This window comes from Betta splendens, chromosome 6 (genome assembly GCF_900634795.4).
Source record: "Betta splendens chromosome 6, fBetSpl5.4, whole genome shotgun sequence".
In the NCBI taxonomy this organism is placed as follows: domain Eukaryota; kingdom Metazoa; phylum Chordata; class Actinopteri; order Anabantiformes; family Osphronemidae; genus Betta; species Betta splendens.
Window position 1 is genome coordinate 15,628,096 of NC_040886.2, and position 18,047 is coordinate 15,646,142.

The window sequence follows — 18,047 nt, forward strand, 5'->3', positions numbered from 1 at the left end:
AGCAAAGCATCACTCTTATAGCTTTTATTATCCTCTGAAAGAAGCTTCTTCTTTTTCCGTCACAAAACAAGTGTCTCCTGTCTCGTTTTCCGCCTGACCTCCATTCCTCGCTGCTGCTCTCTCTAATGGATTGTACATCCTCACTGAGAGTCACCTGTAACCTTCATCTTCTCCCGTCGTCTCTCAGGAGGGTACCATCCGGTGAAGATCGGGGATTTGTTCAACGGGAGGTACCATGTGATCAGGAAGCTGGGGTGGGGCCACTTCTCCACCGTATGGCTGTGCTGGGACATACAGTAAGACACACACACACACACACACACACACACACACTTAAGTTCAGCTTCACAGGTACAGACTTTCACCACAAACACATGGCGACCCAGAAAAGACTCTCAGGACTCAGAACGAAGGGGATCTTGCTCCTTCCCTTCATCTGACTGAAGAAACACTGCACTCACCACGTAGGCACCTGTTGACAGCGTCTGGCACGTCACCACGGCAACAGTTGCAACTAACACCGCCTTGCACTGTAATGTTGTTTCTGCGTTCGCGAGGCAACCGGGACGGATGGATGACACTGTCATCAACCCAGTGTCACCTTTCACTGACTCACACACACACACACACACACGCTCAAGCTCATCTATTCATGTCACGGGTGTTAATTACACTAATGATGGCTGGACACCAACCACCACGTTGGGTTACGGACACTGAGTTAGAAACAGTGTGTGACAAATGTTGGATGAAGTCACTGAATCTGTATTAGGGCTTATTTGTTTTACATTCTACAATCAAATAATGGATGTTTCAAAAAGTTATTTTGCAGACAATTAGTGTCCACAGTGTAAATTACATAATGCTAAGATATTTGTTGGCAATAAAATCCAACACGACCGACATATTTGCATTTCCAGCGGCAGCGTGGGCAGTGTGAGTGAGCAATAACTAATCCAGGTGTTAGTTTCACATCTTTCTCATGGACACATTAATTAGCATCACCGCTTTAATAGCCTGTTTAAAATAAATGAATCTGCTTGTGTGTGTGTGTTGTCGCAGAGTGAAGAACTTTGTGGCGATGAAGGTGGTGAAGAGCGCCCAGCATTACACGGAAACGGCGCTGGATGAGATTAAGCTGCTGCGATGTGTGAGGATCTGTTATTATTCTTTCTTTCCTGTGGTTCGTGTGGAGGACGGTCGTCCCAGAATCGGTGTTTGATCATCGTCATCTCCTACATTCTCCTGCTTCTTCTCCTCCAGGTGAGGGAGAGCGACCCCGGCGACCCCAACAAGGACATGGTGGTCCAGCTGATCGATGACTTCAAGATCTCTGGCGTGAACGGCATACGTATCCTGATCACATGAGCCGCCCTTTGTGTCTGACTGACAGTGCTGTGACTTTACTAGGCCTTGACTCTCGGTCCCAGACGTGTGTATGGTGTTTGAGGTGCTGGGTCACCACCTGCTAAAGTGGATCATTAAATCCAACTACCAAGGTCTGCCACTGCCATGTGTGAAGAGCATTATCAGACAGGTACCGAGCAACACAGACATGAATGATGTATCTTGAATGAGTGAGTAACATATAATTTCAAATAATTCAGCTGTTTTGTTCAAAGCGGACGTCCTCTCTGTCACTTTAAGTCTCACTGGCATTTGACTGCTTTCTCAATCTGAGAATAAGGGAATAAGTATATTTTTATCCTGAAACATGCATATTGATTAGTGTTTTTCCTCTCAGCCACGTGATGAGCATGTGAATTTGTTGAGTCGTTTCTGCTGCTGCCAGCATCTCGCCTCTCGAAAGCCAAGCAGCAGATGAGTAGAAATGAAATGAGACTGTTGTTTGTCTCCATCTCGGAGCCTCTGGACAGAAACGAATAAAGGAACCGGTGGAACATAACATCAGCAGCCGCTCGTCTCTGCCCCACAGAATGACAACGCAGCTCTGGCTCTGGGAGAGAGCTGAATAGAGTTCATCTGCGTTTTGCATTAGCTCACGTGTGCATTCATGTGAATGTGTGTTCAGGTGCTGCAGGGTCTGGACTACCTCCACTCGAAGTGTAAAATCATACACACGGACATCAAGCCGGAGAACATCCTCATGTGTGTAGACGATGCCTTCGTCAGACGCATGGCGATGGAGGCGACCGAGTGGCAGAAAGCAGGCGCCCCCCCACCGTCCGGATCCGCAGGTAGGAACACAACAGAACAACAACCGCCGGGTTGCAGTTCATTTATGAGGCTCAGAAGTGTGAAAGGCAACACACCAATGCAGATGTCTGGCGAAATAATTCAAAGAAGAGAATGGTGAAGTAGATTGCATTGACTGTTTTTCCTTCTGCAGTAATTGAAAGTGTTTCATATAGAGTTTGGTGCAGGAGGATTCTCAGAAGAGCCCTCTGCCTCTTTGCTGCCTGCTTTTAGTGCTACACAGACTCCTCATGCCTTTTCATCTTCCGTTACCCCTCTCTCCAGACGTTCTTAAAGAAACAGACCAGACGAACTGGAGCTGAACCCTGTCCCCTCCGTGACCCCCCCCTCCTTGAGCTGTCGATCGCTTGCGTCAGCCAGTGAATTATGAGCCTTAGGTTTAGCAATTACGCCGCTTAGATTTCTAAACAATAACGACCCTGCGCGTCAAAACAGAAGAGATGCGTCTCCGATTAAGTCAAGAAAACAAATATGTGTTATTCTCAGCGCCGAGGTTGTTTTTAACGGAGCAAAGTGACTTTTAATGTGTGATTGTCTCATTGGAGACGTGATGTAGGACAAAATGGGAAAGAAAAAATGTTTGTTGATCGTGTTGATCAATGTATTTGTAATCATGCCCATGAATGAATGAGATGAATTACCCTGAAAATGATTGTATTTATTTTTTAATAATTCATGTCTGATGCTAATTCATATCAGGTTTAAAATAAGTAATGGAACTCTTAATGTCATAGAAGTGTGAAAAAGTCCAGCTTCACTTCACTCCAGTTTTTTACCTACAGATTCTTTACGTGTCGAGAGCAAGAGATAATTTTTGGAGAATAGTGTTGGTGGTGTGGCGTGTATTGATTATTGTGACTGTTGTTGTTTCTCTTCTGTCTGTCAGTTAGCACAGCCCCCCAGCTCAAACCGGTGAGTACAACAGATGTGAGTATGAAATGAATGCACACACACACACACACATGATCACACACACACGGACCTTTAGTCCATCACACTGACCATCAAGCTAATTCATCAGACGCGGTCATAAGTTAATGATACTGCCCCCATTTCTTTAAAGTCTGTAGAAATATCAGAAGCACAAATGTGACATTACTCCTTAAACAGCGTCTGTTCATACCCGCCTCCCTCGTGACTTGTCCTCTCCCCCTCCTGCCTCCTTTTCTATCCCAGGTGGGGAAGATTTCCAAAAACAAGAAGAAGAAGCTGAAGAAGAAGCAGAAGCGGCAGGCGGAGCTGCTGGAGCGGCGGATGCAGGAGATTGAAGCCCTGGAGAGGGAGGCGGAGAGGAGGGAGGAGCGAGCCAAAGACGGGGCGGAACACGAGGTGCTTGAACACAAGCTGCCTTCACCGCCGCAGCCACCATCACTGCCACTGGGCCCCAGCATGGCCCTGGGAGAGAGCGACGATGACGAGGAGGAGGAGGAGGACGGGGAGGAGGAGGAGGAGGAGGCAGGCGAGAGGGACAGGCCCATCAGGTTGACTAATCATACATGTGAGTCACCAGGGATTTTTCTAAATGACTAGTGACCAGAATTTACATTTTGTGATCTAAGTAGAAAGACGATACCTTTAAACCGGAGCAGTGGCTTGGACGGATCTGCTTCATCAGTATATGTTCGCAAGTCTGTGCAGCCTCTGTGAATGAACAGGAGGTGGATCGGCTCCAAGCACCCGGCCCACGCTGGTCCCATTGTGTATGGCGCTCAGGCAACGCTGAATTTCTACGTCTCCCTCCTCCACCCTCTGTCTCTCCACCTTCTGTCTCTTTCATTCTTGTATTCTCGCCTTTGCCTCCTTCTCTCAACTCTTTATTTTCATTTCGTCCTGGTTTCCTGACTGCCTACATGGTGTTTTGATGGTGCTTATATCTTCTTCTTCCCACCCTGCTTCCTCTGAGTTTTTCCTCTCCTCTGTCCACGTTAGGTGCATCACCTCCCCAGGATCAGAGCGAGACGCCGCACGCCGGCGGCGACAACCCCGACGGGGAGGCGGAGGACGACGAGGAGCCCACGCCTGTAGCTGAAAAAGATGCCCCCATTCCCCCCACCTCAGAGGAAGGTAGCGGAGATCCAGCAACAGAAGCAAAGGAAGTGGAAGGAGAGGAGGAAGAGGAGGAGGAGAAGGGAGTGAAACAGACAGAAGATGAGAATGAGCATGGGGAGGCGGAGGATAAGGAGGAGGAGGAGGAGCAGGAGGAAGGGGCGAAAGAAAAAGAGACTGAAAAGGAGGAGAACGAGACAGAGGAGCCAAAGAAGGAGAGCAAAACAGAGGAGGCGGAGGTGCAAGAGGACCAGTCGAAGGGGCCGGAGGCGGAGGATGAGGAGGAGGAGGAGGACGACGAGGACGACGACACGACCGCTGACCTCCTCACGGAGAGCACCTCCCCCGTCAAGCCCACCAACAACAAAACCAACTCTGCCAAAACTAACGGCCACGTGTTGTTGGTGTCGGAAGGACCCAAAGCGAACCCCGGCACCCCCCCACCCCCGTCGCCCACCCCGGAGCCTCTGCTGTGCCCCCTGGTGGAGTCGGAGCTCAGCTACACGGACAGGGACAACTCCCTCAGCTCCGGGTATGAGCTGTATAACGGCGAGCCGGGGCTCACCAACGGCTCCAGCGAGCGTCACAGGGGTATGATGCCCCTCTTCCCCGACCTGCCCCTGGACCCCGAGCCAGGAGACCCCGTTTGTGGTGGAACGGCCGACATCGGAGCAGGACCCTCACCCAACAGCCCCACAGCTGACCGGAGCCGCACTGTGTCGTCTTCAAGCATGGGAGACACGCCCAAAGGTGAGACAGGGCAACATATGCTTAATCTTCTTAATATTCTTTGTAATTCTCCTGTTCATGGTTTTCTTCCATTCTGTAAAGCACTTAATGCTATTATTTTTTTGTATTGTTATTTTAATTACACTACAAAGCCCAACACATTTATTGTGAAATAATAACAATGAATACATTTTTTATTAAATAACTGTCATTTAAATATGAAGTCTGTTGATGCTGTGCACTTCTTATTAGATTTATATATAAATATATGATTGAAACAGATTGTGAATCTGTTTTACAACGTGTATTTTCTTTTCACTGAGCTTTTTTCGTTGTCTCCTCTCAGTCAGAGCCAGAGCTGCAGATCTCCTCATCAACCCATTAGACCCGCGCAATGCCGAGACCATTAGAGTCAAAATCGCTGATCTTGGAAATGCCTGCTGGGTGGTAAGACACAGAGCGGGTTGGTTTTTAGAAACTCACAGCTGAACTCACGTTCTCTTTAAATGCCTCAACACAATCCAGTTGGATAAACAGGGCTGAGGGCTTCGTATAGAGAAGCATTGTGTGTTTTACATCTGGATAAAGACAAACGGTTAGACTTTCCTCTGACTCACATTTACTCAGATTCATTCTATTATATTTCACGTGAAGATCCAGTATACAAACACTGTAGAGCCTCGTCTTGCTTGATTAAGGGGGGGGTCTGCTCGTCTCCACACAGCACAAGCACTTTACAGAGGACATCCAGACCCGACAGTACCGCTCCATCGAGGTCCTGATAGGAGCTGGCTACAGCACACCTGCAGACATCTGGAGTACTGCCTGCATGGTGAGCAGCACACGCTTCCTGTCTGAATGCTACCTGCACGCAGGCTAGACTAACCCTATCGCTTTCCTCCCAGGCGTTTGAGCTGGCGACTGGAGATTACCTGTTTGAGCCCCACTCTGGAGAGGACTACTCCCGGGATGAGGGTGAGTATCTGAGTGTGTGCGATGGAAGTCACATTTAATTAGGAAAATATATAGACACAAAAAAAAACAAACGAGTAATGTTACATATTAAATAGAAATGTGAAAGCAAAGTGTCCTAAATGTTTAATGAAGAGCTGTGAAGAATTGCTCAATATCTCCATTGTTCAGATTCATTGTTGTTGTTTTTATTTTCATATTTTTATTTTTTATAATTTATTTCAAATTCTTTTTTACTTTTGCGTGTTGTGGAAGCTAATTGGCAATAAAACAAAACTAAGGATTTATGAAGAAAATCACTTCTGAGTTTGGTATTTGATTTGATTTTTAGATTTTGTGAATTATTTGAAGAATCGTATTCAAAGTGATTCGATTCCGTTCTCAAAGATGGAACAGTGCATCCAAGCAATGGAGAAAATGTCACAATTAAAGACGAGGCTCTGAAGCAGTAACAGCTACTCAGCTTAAAGGAACCGACCCTTCCCCCAAATCCCACTATCCACTGTCGCCTGTAAATCCTGTCCTCACATCCTGCTGCTTTGCCTCCACCTGCCTCCACTCTACCGTACCCAGAGATGCTATAGATACACAGAGAGCTCACACGAAGCCCGCTCACATCTGCACATTTGGAGCGTAAGGGGAAACAAACTCTTTGGTTAGATGTAACTATGATGGAGCGTCCTGTGTGTATCTATAGCCCGGTGAGTTGCATGCAGATTCCTGCCATTACCTCAGTATCTCCCCTTTTACCCCACGGCCCCTTCCCACAGCGTGTTCCCCCTCCTCCTGGTTTCGCACCTCGTTCTCTTCGCTGCCGCTGATCTCTGATCTGGGGCAGCTCTTTTGCGTGTCACACGCAGTTAACCTCCCTTTGCATGCTGTGCACACGGTGTGGCTTTGTGCATGACAGACACCTGCCACCTGCCGTCATTTAGGCCGGCGTGAGCGTCACGAGCTGCGGGTTCCAGTCTATTCGGTTGAGCGCCTGAACGCATGTCGTATTTATTTCAATGCTGAACATTTCATTTCATCACCTCTGCTGTGGAGGCACGGCTCACTAACACAGGTTTTTCTCCTTTATTGTCTGTGACTATCTCTTTTTTCCTTTCTCTCTCCTCTTTATCACTTTCCCTCCCTGTTTTAATTATCCTACCCACAACATCTTTTATGCTTTCATCCCCTCTTTACTGGACTTCTCTTTTTGTCTGCGTTTCTTTCCCTCTTTCTTTCCTTTTTCCATCATCCTTTTCCCCTCCCACCCACCCCCCCTCTCTCCTCCGTAGACCACATAGCCCACATCATAGAGCTGCTGGGCTGTATTCCGAGGCACTTTGCACTCTCCGGAAAATATTCCCGGGAGTTCTTCAACAGACGAGGTAGCGCTGCTCACAGAGCTGGTGGGATTGAGACACACAGACTTGATGGACAAAAATGGACACTAGCAGACAGTTGGAAAGCCTCTGAAATCTGGATTTGATAAAAAAAAAAATCTAAACTGAAGTTTCTTTGGTGCTGAAATGGGTCTTTGTCTGCGAGCGTGTCCATGCTGGACCAAAGGGCAGCGGTGTGTCTCAGTCTCGCACAGCCTGTCGTGTTGATGTGTGTGCATGCTGTATTTGCTGAACCTGTTCCCTCTGCGATGTATGTGGTGACGGGCAGACCACATCGCTCTGATCATGGAGCTCCTTGGGAAGGTCCCACGCAAAGTGGTCGCTGCCGGGAAGTACAGCCGAGAGTTTTTCTCCAAGAAAGGTAAACAACACAATGGTTAGTGGCTGGTTAGATGAAGCTAGGCCTTGTCCCTGTCGGAGTAGCTGGAGTGAGCGAAGAGAAAGTCCGGATCAAGAAATTCAGTTAATACACTTAAGGGTAGGGTAATAATTTATATTGTATAATCACTATTATAGTGTAACATCACTGCTGCTCATTTGTGTTTATAAAAGGCAGTCGTTTTTGCCGAACCTGCAGCTCTGTGACGATAAACAGGAAAATACAAGCACAACAGAATAAACACGTCACAATAACAACCTCCCAAAATAAAAGAAATCATTATGAATTGTGAATTTTAGCACATATTAATTCCCCAGTGTTGCTAGTTATTGATCATGTATAATTTGGCAAGTTGTGACATCCTGGACATTGAATTTAAAATCGTATTAAGTCAGATCTAGAATCGATGACTCAGTTAGACACAGCAGTTGTTGGGAAGGTCAGTCGTTCAGAGGACGAGCTCATCATCTCTGGCAGCATCAGTAGCAGCATTAGCAGTGATACTGTCCGTACAGTCGTCTTAGCCCATGCTCAGTACATACAATGAGACTTCACCTCTGAAGTCTGGAGCCTGGTAAGTGTGCAGATCCGTGTGTGATACAGCCGATAACCCCTGCACTCTTTCATTTATTCCCTTTCTTCCCGCCCGCGATCTTCTTCCCTTTCTGCTCATATATTCCTCATAATGTGTCATGAGACCTGAATATTCTGCCTTTGATGTTTCTCTGTATCTGAGGCCTGAGCCTACACTTGATGTCTCAATGTTCCTTTTATCTGCGGGCGTTCTGTTAATCTGCTCTGACTTTCTCTCCCTGCTTCTCTGGGCCGCTGTCGTCTGCTGCGATGGAGTCCAGCGGCCCGGTTACCTTGTTTCTACTGTACACTGCTCGGGCAAAAAGTAGCTTAATCAAAACCTAATCAAAAAGATGCATCAATTTATAAAATGTGCTGTTTTTGTTAATGTAAGAAACAGCTTATGATGTTGATGCTGGCAAAAACAGAGAAAGTGGTTTCTCGTCCTCTACTGTATTTGCTGCTCTCTGGTCACTGACCCCTCTTTAATAATGAACCCCTTCCTCTTCTTCATTCTTGTTAAGTTTTTTTCAGCATATATTTACATCCATCTCATCCTCCCTGTGCTCCTGTAGATGTCTTTACAGCTCTGCATACATTCATAAATCAGCTGCTGTCGTGATGGAGCCGGCAGAATAGTCATGCGCCAGTTCTTTTTACTTTTTACAATTATGAATATCATTGTGAAACTGTATCAAGGACAAACTGTTTCTACAAAATCATGCTGCTCAACCATTTATATGGAAAATTCTAATCCTAGAATTGGTCTCCATTGCACTGGGATGGAGCCCGAAAATCTCTAAGTTGAATCTCCTGGGACTTGAGAAGATGTAAATAAATGCATGGCCTGATAGATACAGTAGTCGTCTATTATTTTTTTGTAAATGTCAACAAATCCAGTAGAAAGAACGTGAACCCACAGTATATAATTTATTAAAATGAAAGTTATCATTATGACATAAATAGCACATGCCTGGTGCTACTTTTTACTGTTTATGTGTATAAATACATATTTATGATGTTGTGTTGGATGAATTTATTGGTGTGGCTGATTAATGTTGGTCATTTCTTGGGATTTGTTGACTAGGAGCCCTGCCTACGAGTTTGTAATCAGGGTGAGCGAGCCAGACTGAACCGCGTCACCCTCTGGCGCCGCTGTTGACCGGGTTTCCTCTCGTCCCGTACAGGTGAGCTGCGGCATATCACCAAGCTAAAGCCCTGGTCGCTGTTCGACGTGCTGGTGGAGAAGTACGGCTGGGCGCACGAAGACGCCGGCCACTTCACCCACTTCCTCCTGCCCATGCTGGAGATGGTGCCTGAGAAGAGGGCCTCGGCCAGCGAATGCCTCAACCACCCCTGGCTCACCTCGTAGCCGCGACCTCTGACCTTTTGTCCTCCTGCCCGTGCTCTCCAACAGCTAGTGCAAGCATCATCCCCTGGCGGCAGGTCGCAAAACAACAGCGTGGAGAGAAGATGGCGGCAAAGACAGTAGATGAGAAAGTTCCATCCCAATCCTAGACATCTCCCCCATTATGTGCTCATCTGACTAAGCTTGACTCTCCATCTTTCCCAAAAAGGAATGTAAAGACAAGTTAATGGAGATGTCGCGACATAGTAGACATGTCTTCCTAAACATCTCCCTTAAAGAATCAGCTCATTTGAGGACGGATGCTGCTCACACTGTTTAAAGGGGGAAGTCCGGCTCTGTCTGTAGAACGTGCTGTCTTCTTCTCTGCCATTCAGACGTCACCAAGCCCCTCGTATCGAACCACCCATCGACGCCGAAATATCAGTTCAGCTGCTCTGGCTGCAGCTGCTGATCACTTCGAGAACGTGAACAAAATATCAAGCAGAAGTCCAGAGGCGGCGCCGGCAGCCCAGAGCTCCGTCTGCCTCGACCTTCACACAGCCAGGGCCTCAAACACAGACAGATGTGTGTCATTATTTGTCAGCGTTAACGTATGTGCCTGTACTCAACATCTGCCTAAATGGACCCAGTAGCCCTCACCCTGCAGTGGAGAAGGCACCACATACAGTACGACTGAAGGTTTACGCCTTGATTTCTTCCCAAAGCCCAGTTTATTCCCGTTTGGTTCCCACCCCCACCCCCCTGTCTTTCTCCAGAGAGGTGGAGGGCAGCCAGTCCTCAGCAGGGCACCGCTCTGACAGATTCCACTCGGACACAGACGAGGAGAAAAAGTGCAGGTTGAGCAAAATACAAGAAAATTACAATCAGCTGAAGATGTAGGAGCTTGGACTATTTTTAAAATGCATGGAGAGACCGGTGGATGAGCATGAAAGGACAGGACAAAAAGACCATGGATGCATTATTTTACTTGTCGCGTGTTTCTTTCCCTGATTCATTGCCTCTCATGGACATTTAGTTAGAAAGGTTTGCATTAGGATATTTTGGTTCCCACTCTGGGGAAGGTCACTGTGTACAACCCCTCTCCCCTTCAGCCGTTCACATTCCTAAGTCTTCGTCCTTCTCTGCTGTCATTCCTGACATTTATTCCCAAGAACTATTCTGTTGAGTCCTGCTGTGGCACGTTTACCTGCTCCCATCGGTATAGCCCCCCCCCCCTTTTCCCCTGAGCTTCTCCAGAAAGGGGGATAGTAGTCACATGGAGGTTGCACTTGTCTTTGTAGATGTCCTTCAGGGATTTGAAACCTTTGTACATAGAACTGAGATCCGGCAATGCCGATAAACGACCGTGGACAAAGTTTCAACACACAAGCATCATTCCAAAAAATAAAAGTAAAAAATAAAAAGATCAGAGGCTGGTGTTGGCAGAACTTGACTTTCTGTAACACAGTGGGAGGAGTGGAGCACCGTGCTCCCTTTGAGGGACGCTAAAATGGAACTGTGCCCCCTGGTGGCTGGATGAGAGTACTGCATTGCCACTCACTGCTGCTGCTCTCGGTGCCAACGCTCCAATACGTTCCACTGTATCTCTACACTTAATCTCTACTTCTGTCTCATACACACACCGACACCACACACACACACATGCATCACCACAATTAGTCCAGTTGCCTATTTTCGCAATAAATAAAAAAAGATGAGTATAAGTAAATGGTGAGATATTTTTTAAAACTATTTAATTCAAATAAAAAAAGCGTAAAAAAAGAAAACAACTTTCTCTGGTTGTTGTGACCGTGACAGAATTGTCTTTACTGAGGTGATTGTGTTTGTCTATTAGAAATGTTTTTGTTTCCTTTGTCATTATTATTAATTATAATAATTATTATTACCCTTAAAAGGATTTTTTTACACAGTTGTCACCTCTCCCCTCCCTCCTTACTTGAATAGTGCTGCTCTGTCTGGGCACTTGATGGTGATGAAAAAAAAAAAAAAAACAGTTTTGCAATAAAGGATATGTGATACATTTTTTGCACCAAAACCTCCTGATCTCACTCTTTCAGCCATGCTGACTGTTCTTCCTGATGATATACACAGAATTGCGTCTCTTGTCTGTGTTTTTCATTGACAGATTTAATAAAATTGTAAGTTAATGGATTTTGTGCAGTTGATGGAGTAATTTTCTGCTTTAAAGTTGCATCAGTCAAGAGTTAAACCCTTCCAGATCTGCATAGAAACCAAAAAGAAAGACATCAATCAACACAGATTCCCTTTTATTAATATACAGAACTACACGTGTTCCCACTAAGTTAATGGAAAGAAGTGTGTTAGTTGTGTATTAGCATCACACTGTTAGTCCAGTGCTTAAGAACAGAGGTTTACAGTATGTTGCGATTCCTCCTAATGCAAATATAAATGTTGGACAACATTAACTGATGTGCAATAAAAGATATCCTGAGATCAATATTAGTCGTTTAAAAGCATCAAACGTGCTTTAAAGCATGAACCAGGAAGTTTTTTAAGGTTTTGTTTTATACCTTAAATTACTACAAATGGTCTTTGATGTCTCAGCGAATGTGTTTGACTTCTTAAGGGCCGAGTGTACACAGTTATTCACAGTTCTGCTGGAGTCAATTACAATAGAAGAAACAGTAGATGATAGTTCAAATGCAACAGTAATAAAAGTGGAAATTTCCATCAGGATAAAACTCAGTGAGGTATCATTTCATGACCAATAATAACATATACAGTACTGGACTATAAACCTGTGTCGGAACGTTTGAATCTAGACTTACAAGCTTGAAGACAATGGCCGTCGTTGCATTAAAACATATACAGTACACATAAAATGTATGAAATGAAATGTGTATGTCCTAGAACCTTTGTGTCCATTCCAAAGTACCATTCTGGTCTGTTGTTGTGTATCAGAGCAGCGAAGAGCAGTTCTTTAGCAGCAGTGGTTTGGCCAGGTCCAGAATGTCCAAGTTTGGATCCAGGGACCGTCCCACACCCTCCAGCACCATGATGGCAAACACTATGGAGGCAAAATTACTCTCCAACTTCACCTGCAAAACCAGTGGATGTCGACATTGGTGAGTGGACACATCACAGGGCTCTTAACTGTTGAGTTTGTTGGTGCTTAAAAGTGTCCACGGGATCAGTTCACAGAGTTTTAGTGGGTTTTAGGACACAATGGACTGCTGGTATTTTACCTTGTGTTTAATTAGCAGACTGAAGACTCTGGACAGCAGGTCTGCCACTTGGATCTGCAAATACAACAAAGACAAGTAAACAAACCCTCCTGCAAACGACGGGTGTGACTAGGTAAGATTAACCAAAAAGAGAGAGCCGCAGCTCTCAATCGGACTATTCTGATTTTTTATTATCCTGTTCTTGTAGCAAAAAACAGAGAACTTGGTCACTACCTTTCCCAAAGCAACAGTGTTGCTGAGGGCCTGGTCCACCAGCTGAGCCATCTCCTTCTTAAACTGTTGCACATCTTGACACTCGTTAGCTCGGGCATGATGCAAGATCAACTCTGCTACTCGCTCCCCCTGAGGAAACACATTTAAAAAGGTACAGTGGCAGGAACAATAACCTCCAGCTGATTACACTGATCTGAATTCCCTGGGCACAACCTTCGTATCGCATGAGATTTTTCCTGATCATCATTACCTGCCGAAGCACCACAGCTGTGAAGACAGCCTTAAAGTTGGCGTGGTCGTAGTCGCTGAGTTGAGCTACAATGCCAGCGTCCAGCAGCACCAGTTGGACGGGACAAGGGTCTGGTCTAAGACTGACCACCACTGTGTCCCACAGGTCGGTGAGGGTGGTCTTTCCATGAGGCTCCATGGTGATACCAACGCTGTCAGAGGAACCAGCACGAGGATCTCTGCACTGGACCAGAATGTTGCCGGGATGGAGGTCCCCATGGACGAAGTTGTCCACAAAAACCTAGAAGGCACAAAAATAAGTGTCACCTTGACAGAGAAAGTTATAGAACGGTGAATACTTGGATTATGTATCGTACCATTTTGAGCAGTGTGTCTACACCCATCCTGGCTATTCTCTGCTTCACGTCTAGGGAAATGTCCGAGCTCAAGTACTTAGAAATTGGCTCACTCTCCTAAAAAATAAAGAGCAAAAATATAATAAAAGAATAACTTTATATAGTTTAGAAATAACATAGATTGTTGATAAAGAGGACAATAGAGGCACAGTTTCACAGTAAGCATTTGATTCTCTGTTTTCAGGGAATTTGAAACATTTGTGTGCTCACTTCAAACGTTTCCACTAAAATGGTCCTGGTGACAAACGGTTGTAATGGGGTTGGGAATTTGACATAATCCACATTGTGGAAATTATCCCGGAAATGCTTGATGTTTCTGGCCTCAAAACGAAGATCAATCTGAAACAGAAAGCCGACATAGATCACCTCCTACGTCCTCTGGCCTCCAGAACAACATGTAAAAACATTGTCTTCACTGTTACTGTGTTGTTACCTGTTTGGTCATGAGCTTCTCAAACTCCTCTACTATCTCACACAGACTGAGCCACTTGAGTCCAGGAAGGCAGTGCAGCAGCCAACTGCCCGCCTTCATCAGCAACAGGTCGATCTCCACTTGCCGTCTGATTCCTGGGTGGATCACCTTAAGTACAACAAAAACCATTAATGCTCTACTTGACAAAAGGATAAACAATGAGACACAGCATCATCCATCAGTCACGCTGACCTTGATGGCCACAGGTATCAGATGCTCCTTTTGTGTGCTGCTCATCGCTTGCTGAACCTCTGCGTGAGTCCTCTCCTCATATCCGTCCTCATCCCTCCTCCCTCTCCAGAGCTTCCACAAGGAGCTGGCCATCCCTCTGAGCCCTGGGATCTCCCAGGCTTCCAGTAAATCTTCTTTCTCCAGCTCCTCCATCAGTGTCTGGAACTCTGGGTCCTCCACCTTGTCCGCCCGGGCCCAGCCTCGGTACACCTGTGCCACGCAGCCCGAACCCACTGGCTCTTTGCTCTCAAAGACCAAAACCCTCCTCCAGCCCTCCCCAAATGCTCTCTGGAGACACTGCTTGGTGTGGGCCCAGGAGTGAGGGCGGACCTTGACATGGAGTCTGGAGAGGCGTTCACAAAACTCTGGAGAGAAGATGTCACGCCTGGTGCTGGCCCACTGCCCCAGCTTGATAAAAGTCGGGCCAGAGGTTTCAGTCACCCACACCAGAGTGTCCAGCCAGAGAGAGGCCCAGCGGGTTGACACCAGAGTCAAGGGGGAGAGGAGGAGAAGTGAGCCAAATTTAAGAAGCAGAACCAATGCACGGAAACTGAGGCGAAGGAAGAATATGACTATGTGCACCTGGACTTTAGCTAGAGACTTTCTTTCGGGAGTTTGGGATGGACGGATTGCATCCTGACAATTGGCAGCACAGGATGATGCATTGACTGCACCCCAACATAGCAGCGTCACCTTTGGTATCTGGGTAAAAATCTGCCTTCTTTTAATCAAACATATCCTTGAGTTCTGAAGCAGTCTGTCTCTGGCCAAGGAGCCTGCTCTGTGCAAACTGTACCTCAGGTTGACAAGCACCGCTCTGGCTCCAAACACCATCATGGTTCTTCTGTTAAGAGGCTGTTAACTCGATCCAGGGCATGAACGGGTCCAAATGTGCCTGATTTGTACAGCTAAACTGCACAATCACAGGTAAATAATACTCCGCTATTTCCATGCAAACATTCACAGTGTATGTCTGTGACTCCGCCGTAGAGAAGAGGAAACCTGGATCAGTGCTTCATTACGCTCTTGCACTAAAATACAAATGCATGACGGAACCAGATCGTGTTGGTTCCCGATTAAAACACGCAATTATTTGAAATACATGAGGTGCCGTTACCGCAGAAGCCAAGCATAATACCCGTTCCCAAGGAAATCATTTCAATGAAGAGAGGGATTGTTTTCACTTCCGGGTATGACGTAGAAGAAAGTCACGTGTTCACGTCTTAAAGGTACGCAGCTAGATTCCGCCTGTGTACTTTTAGCTTCGGCTAACCGCGGTGTATAAACTGTTGCTGTGGTCCTATTAACATAGTACAGAATATTTCTAATATAAATAATAATATTAATAATAGATTATTAGTGACACTTCCGTTCTGAGGCGCTACTGTCCCACAGGTGGAGACATATTACACATGTTAGCGGTGCTAGTTACTCGTTCGTTGATGGCTTTGTCTTGGCTGTACATTAAAACTGCACATCATCAAACTAGTTTTTTATCCTCTGACCACTAGATACTGCAGGTTAGATAATGTTTCATTAAATCTTAGCCATTAGAAAATGATATACGTTATAATGAATAATGTTGACATATAATTTTATGCAGCTTTTTCCTTTAATATCCAAACATTCCAGTGAGCCACCTCTGTCAGATAGTTCAATTCATTCGGTTTATTTATGTAGCGCCCATAATGGCCATTATCTAACATCTAAACTAAACATCTAAATAACAAAGCAAAGCAACAACAAAACAACATAATTACTTTTGCCAAAAAAAAAAAAAAAAAAAAATATATATATATATATATATATATATATATATATATATATATATATATATATATATATATATATATATATATATATATATATATATATATATATATATATATTAGCTTTTTAGTAACTATTGACCTGGAATCAGTCCATACCCTGAGCCATAGATGCCCTACTTAGAAGAAATAATGTAAGTACTGGTAACTTAACAGCATTTTTGTATCTGACTGTTTCCTTGCTTTGATTTCATTGTCATTTCCTCTGCCCAAACCAAAGGGTTTCCAATCAGGCTGTGTAGGACTGAGAATTTGTCCCAGCCTTGTTCCCGGTCACGGTGTGTGTGTCCTGGACACTGGGCTCAGTGCTCTCCCAGGGTCCCAGCTGTGGGGTCCATATTAGACTGAGCAACACAATAAGATGGGATAAACACTAAACAGATGTTACTAACCCCAGCCCCCCACCCTGCTCCCCCCACGGCCATTGATGGGAAAGCCAGTCTTTTAGATCTGTCTTGCATTTCAAAGGGGAGGTCAGGGTTTGGGCTCAGAGGTCAGCGGGATAGTTGCTCTGCTGAGGTGATGCTGTTCGGCTGCTGTTATGAAGGCCGTCCAGAGAAGTGACTGTAGGAATGCAGATCATTGGTACAGCTGCATGTAGACATAATCATTTCAAACAGGCTTACTGAAATGTGAATATGAGTTTAAGCCATTTTCTGAAACTTAATTCAATTATATGAGAAAAGTATGGAGATTCATTATTAACGCATGAATTACATTTTTATACATGTGGCATCTAAATTTGATTATTTTTATCAAACTATTTATGTAAGATACATTTATATCAATTCTAGCTTTCAGTGACATTATTTGATCTGCATTTTCCGCATATAACCCAGCTGTCGCTCATATGCACAGCATATAAAGTTGAACAGGTTAATTATTAATCCTTTGGTCATCAGTATGCGTGACCAGCCATGTTTCCAGCTCTCAGTTTCCACTCTTTCCACAGGATCAGTGATTTATCCTGCAGCCTAGGCCTGATTGTGAGCGGGACTCTGCAGTCTGTATTGTTTTGCTGAGAGGTCAGCAATAATCGAGCCAAACTTTGCCAAAACCACTTTCTGTTTGGGAAAATTCAGTTTCACCACACACGTACAGTGGCTGCTGTTGTTGTTGATTTTGAATGGCACATGTGAACCTCTAAACAAAATCTTCCTGAGATAAATAGATGGACATGTTGTCCCCTCTTAGAGATAGGAGGAGCGGCCCGTGGGCTTCTTTAATTGGCTCCCAGAGGAGTCTGTTATTTATGTATTCAGTGGTGCTCGGCGTTGCCCCTTCCTGCTCCAGTGTTCTTTTAGGTTTTTGGTTTTTTTTACCAGGACACTCTGGTTTCCCAGGCAACAAGTTCTCCAATCGCCAGCCCAGCTGCAGATTAGTTCAGCAGTGGAGGGGGGTGGCGGTGATATAGGTGGGTGGGAGGGGATGTGGAGTGGGGCGATGATGGAAAATGAAGAGGGAGGAAAGAGACAGTGAGAAGGAGGGAGGGGGGAGCGCAGGGGGGAGGAGGAGTGGGAAAAGTTTGAGAAGGGGAGAGAGAAGCAGCCAGCGTCATTGAGAGACAGGAGTCCGAGTGAGTGAGCGTGTCACCGAGAAGAAAGAGCCGTAAACATTCTAGCCCGGAGGCTGAAGGGGGGAGGGATTGCCCTGACTTTGTGCCATTTTCAAACTTTTTTTTCTGTGTTGCACTTGGAGCTGTACTCCGTCTTTCCCTGTGTTCATATAGGTACAGGCAGGGGCTATGCAAAGTGAGAGAAGGCAGAGGCAGGGGTA

At 45.6% G+C, this 18,047-nt stretch overlaps 3 protein-coding genes across 13 annotated transcripts in view; 2 read left to right on the forward strand and 1 right to left on the reverse strand.

Annotated features, from left to right (window-relative positions):
* Nucleotides 1-11,827, forward strand: part of srpk2 (SRSF protein kinase 2) — a 36,800-nt gene extending 24,973 nt beyond the window's left edge. For 3 of the 9 annotated variants that reach the window (XM_029152465.3, XM_029152469.3, XM_055509420.1), the window contains 14 exons: nucleotides 188-296; nucleotides 1,063-1,150; nucleotides 1,264-1,351; nucleotides 1,431-1,537; nucleotides 2,033-2,198; nucleotides 3,104-3,144; nucleotides 3,394-3,715; nucleotides 4,147-5,013; nucleotides 5,339-5,439; nucleotides 5,717-5,824; nucleotides 5,898-5,967; nucleotides 7,248-7,340; nucleotides 7,624-7,716; nucleotides 9,495-11,827. In XM_029152465.3, coding sequence (XP_029008298.1) covers nucleotides 188-296; nucleotides 1,063-1,150; nucleotides 1,264-1,351; nucleotides 1,431-1,537; nucleotides 2,033-2,198; nucleotides 3,104-3,144; nucleotides 3,394-3,715; nucleotides 4,147-5,013; nucleotides 5,339-5,439; nucleotides 5,717-5,824; nucleotides 5,898-5,967; nucleotides 7,248-7,340; nucleotides 7,624-7,716; nucleotides 9,495-9,679 — 2,438 coding nt within the window. In that variant the 3' untranslated portion in view covers nucleotides 9,680-11,827. The remainder of the gene's footprint in view (nucleotides 1-187; nucleotides 297-1,062; nucleotides 1,151-1,263; nucleotides 1,352-1,430; nucleotides 1,538-2,032; nucleotides 2,199-3,103; nucleotides 3,145-3,393; nucleotides 3,716-4,146; nucleotides 5,014-5,338; nucleotides 5,440-5,716; nucleotides 5,825-5,897; nucleotides 5,968-7,247; nucleotides 7,341-7,623; nucleotides 7,717-9,494) is intronic. The other 6 variants (XM_029152468.3, XM_055509421.1, XM_029152466.3 and 3 more) reach the window with 5 other exon arrangements.
* adck2 (aarF domain containing kinase 2) lies at nucleotides 10,248-15,651 on the reverse strand. 2 transcript variants are annotated; one of them, XM_055509424.1, is made up of 9 exons: nucleotides 14,404-15,651; nucleotides 14,173-14,319; nucleotides 13,950-14,078; nucleotides 13,701-13,796; nucleotides 13,346-13,624; nucleotides 13,096-13,224; nucleotides 12,883-12,936; nucleotides 12,573-12,735; nucleotides 10,248-11,896 (listed from the first exon to the last, which is right to left on the reverse strand). In XM_055509424.1, exons 1-8 carry the CDS (start codon nucleotides 15,277-15,279, stop codon nucleotides 12,595-12,597), a joined length of 1,851 nt encoding a protein of 616 aa, XP_055365399.1. In that variant the 5' UTR covers nucleotides 15,280-15,651; the 3' UTR covers nucleotides 10,248-11,896; nucleotides 12,573-12,594. The 2 variants fall into 2 exon arrangements, with proteins under 2 accessions (XP_055365399.1, XP_029008309.1); XM_029152476.3 differs by lacking the exon at nucleotides 10,248-11,896 and having other exon boundaries at nucleotides 11,927-12,735.
* A 2,146-nt stretch (nucleotides 15,652-17,797) lies between these two features.
* The window catches only part of si:dkey-82f1.1 (DENN domain-containing protein 2A), a 20,265-nt gene continuing 20,015 nt past the window's right edge, over nucleotides 17,798-18,047 (forward strand). The window contains exon 1 of one of the 2 annotated variants that reach the window (XM_055509566.1): nucleotides 17,798-18,047. This exon is cut by the window's right edge and continues 148 nt beyond it. The gene's annotated coding sequence lies outside the window, so the exon portion shown is untranslated. The other variant, XM_029153511.3, reaches the window with a different exon arrangement.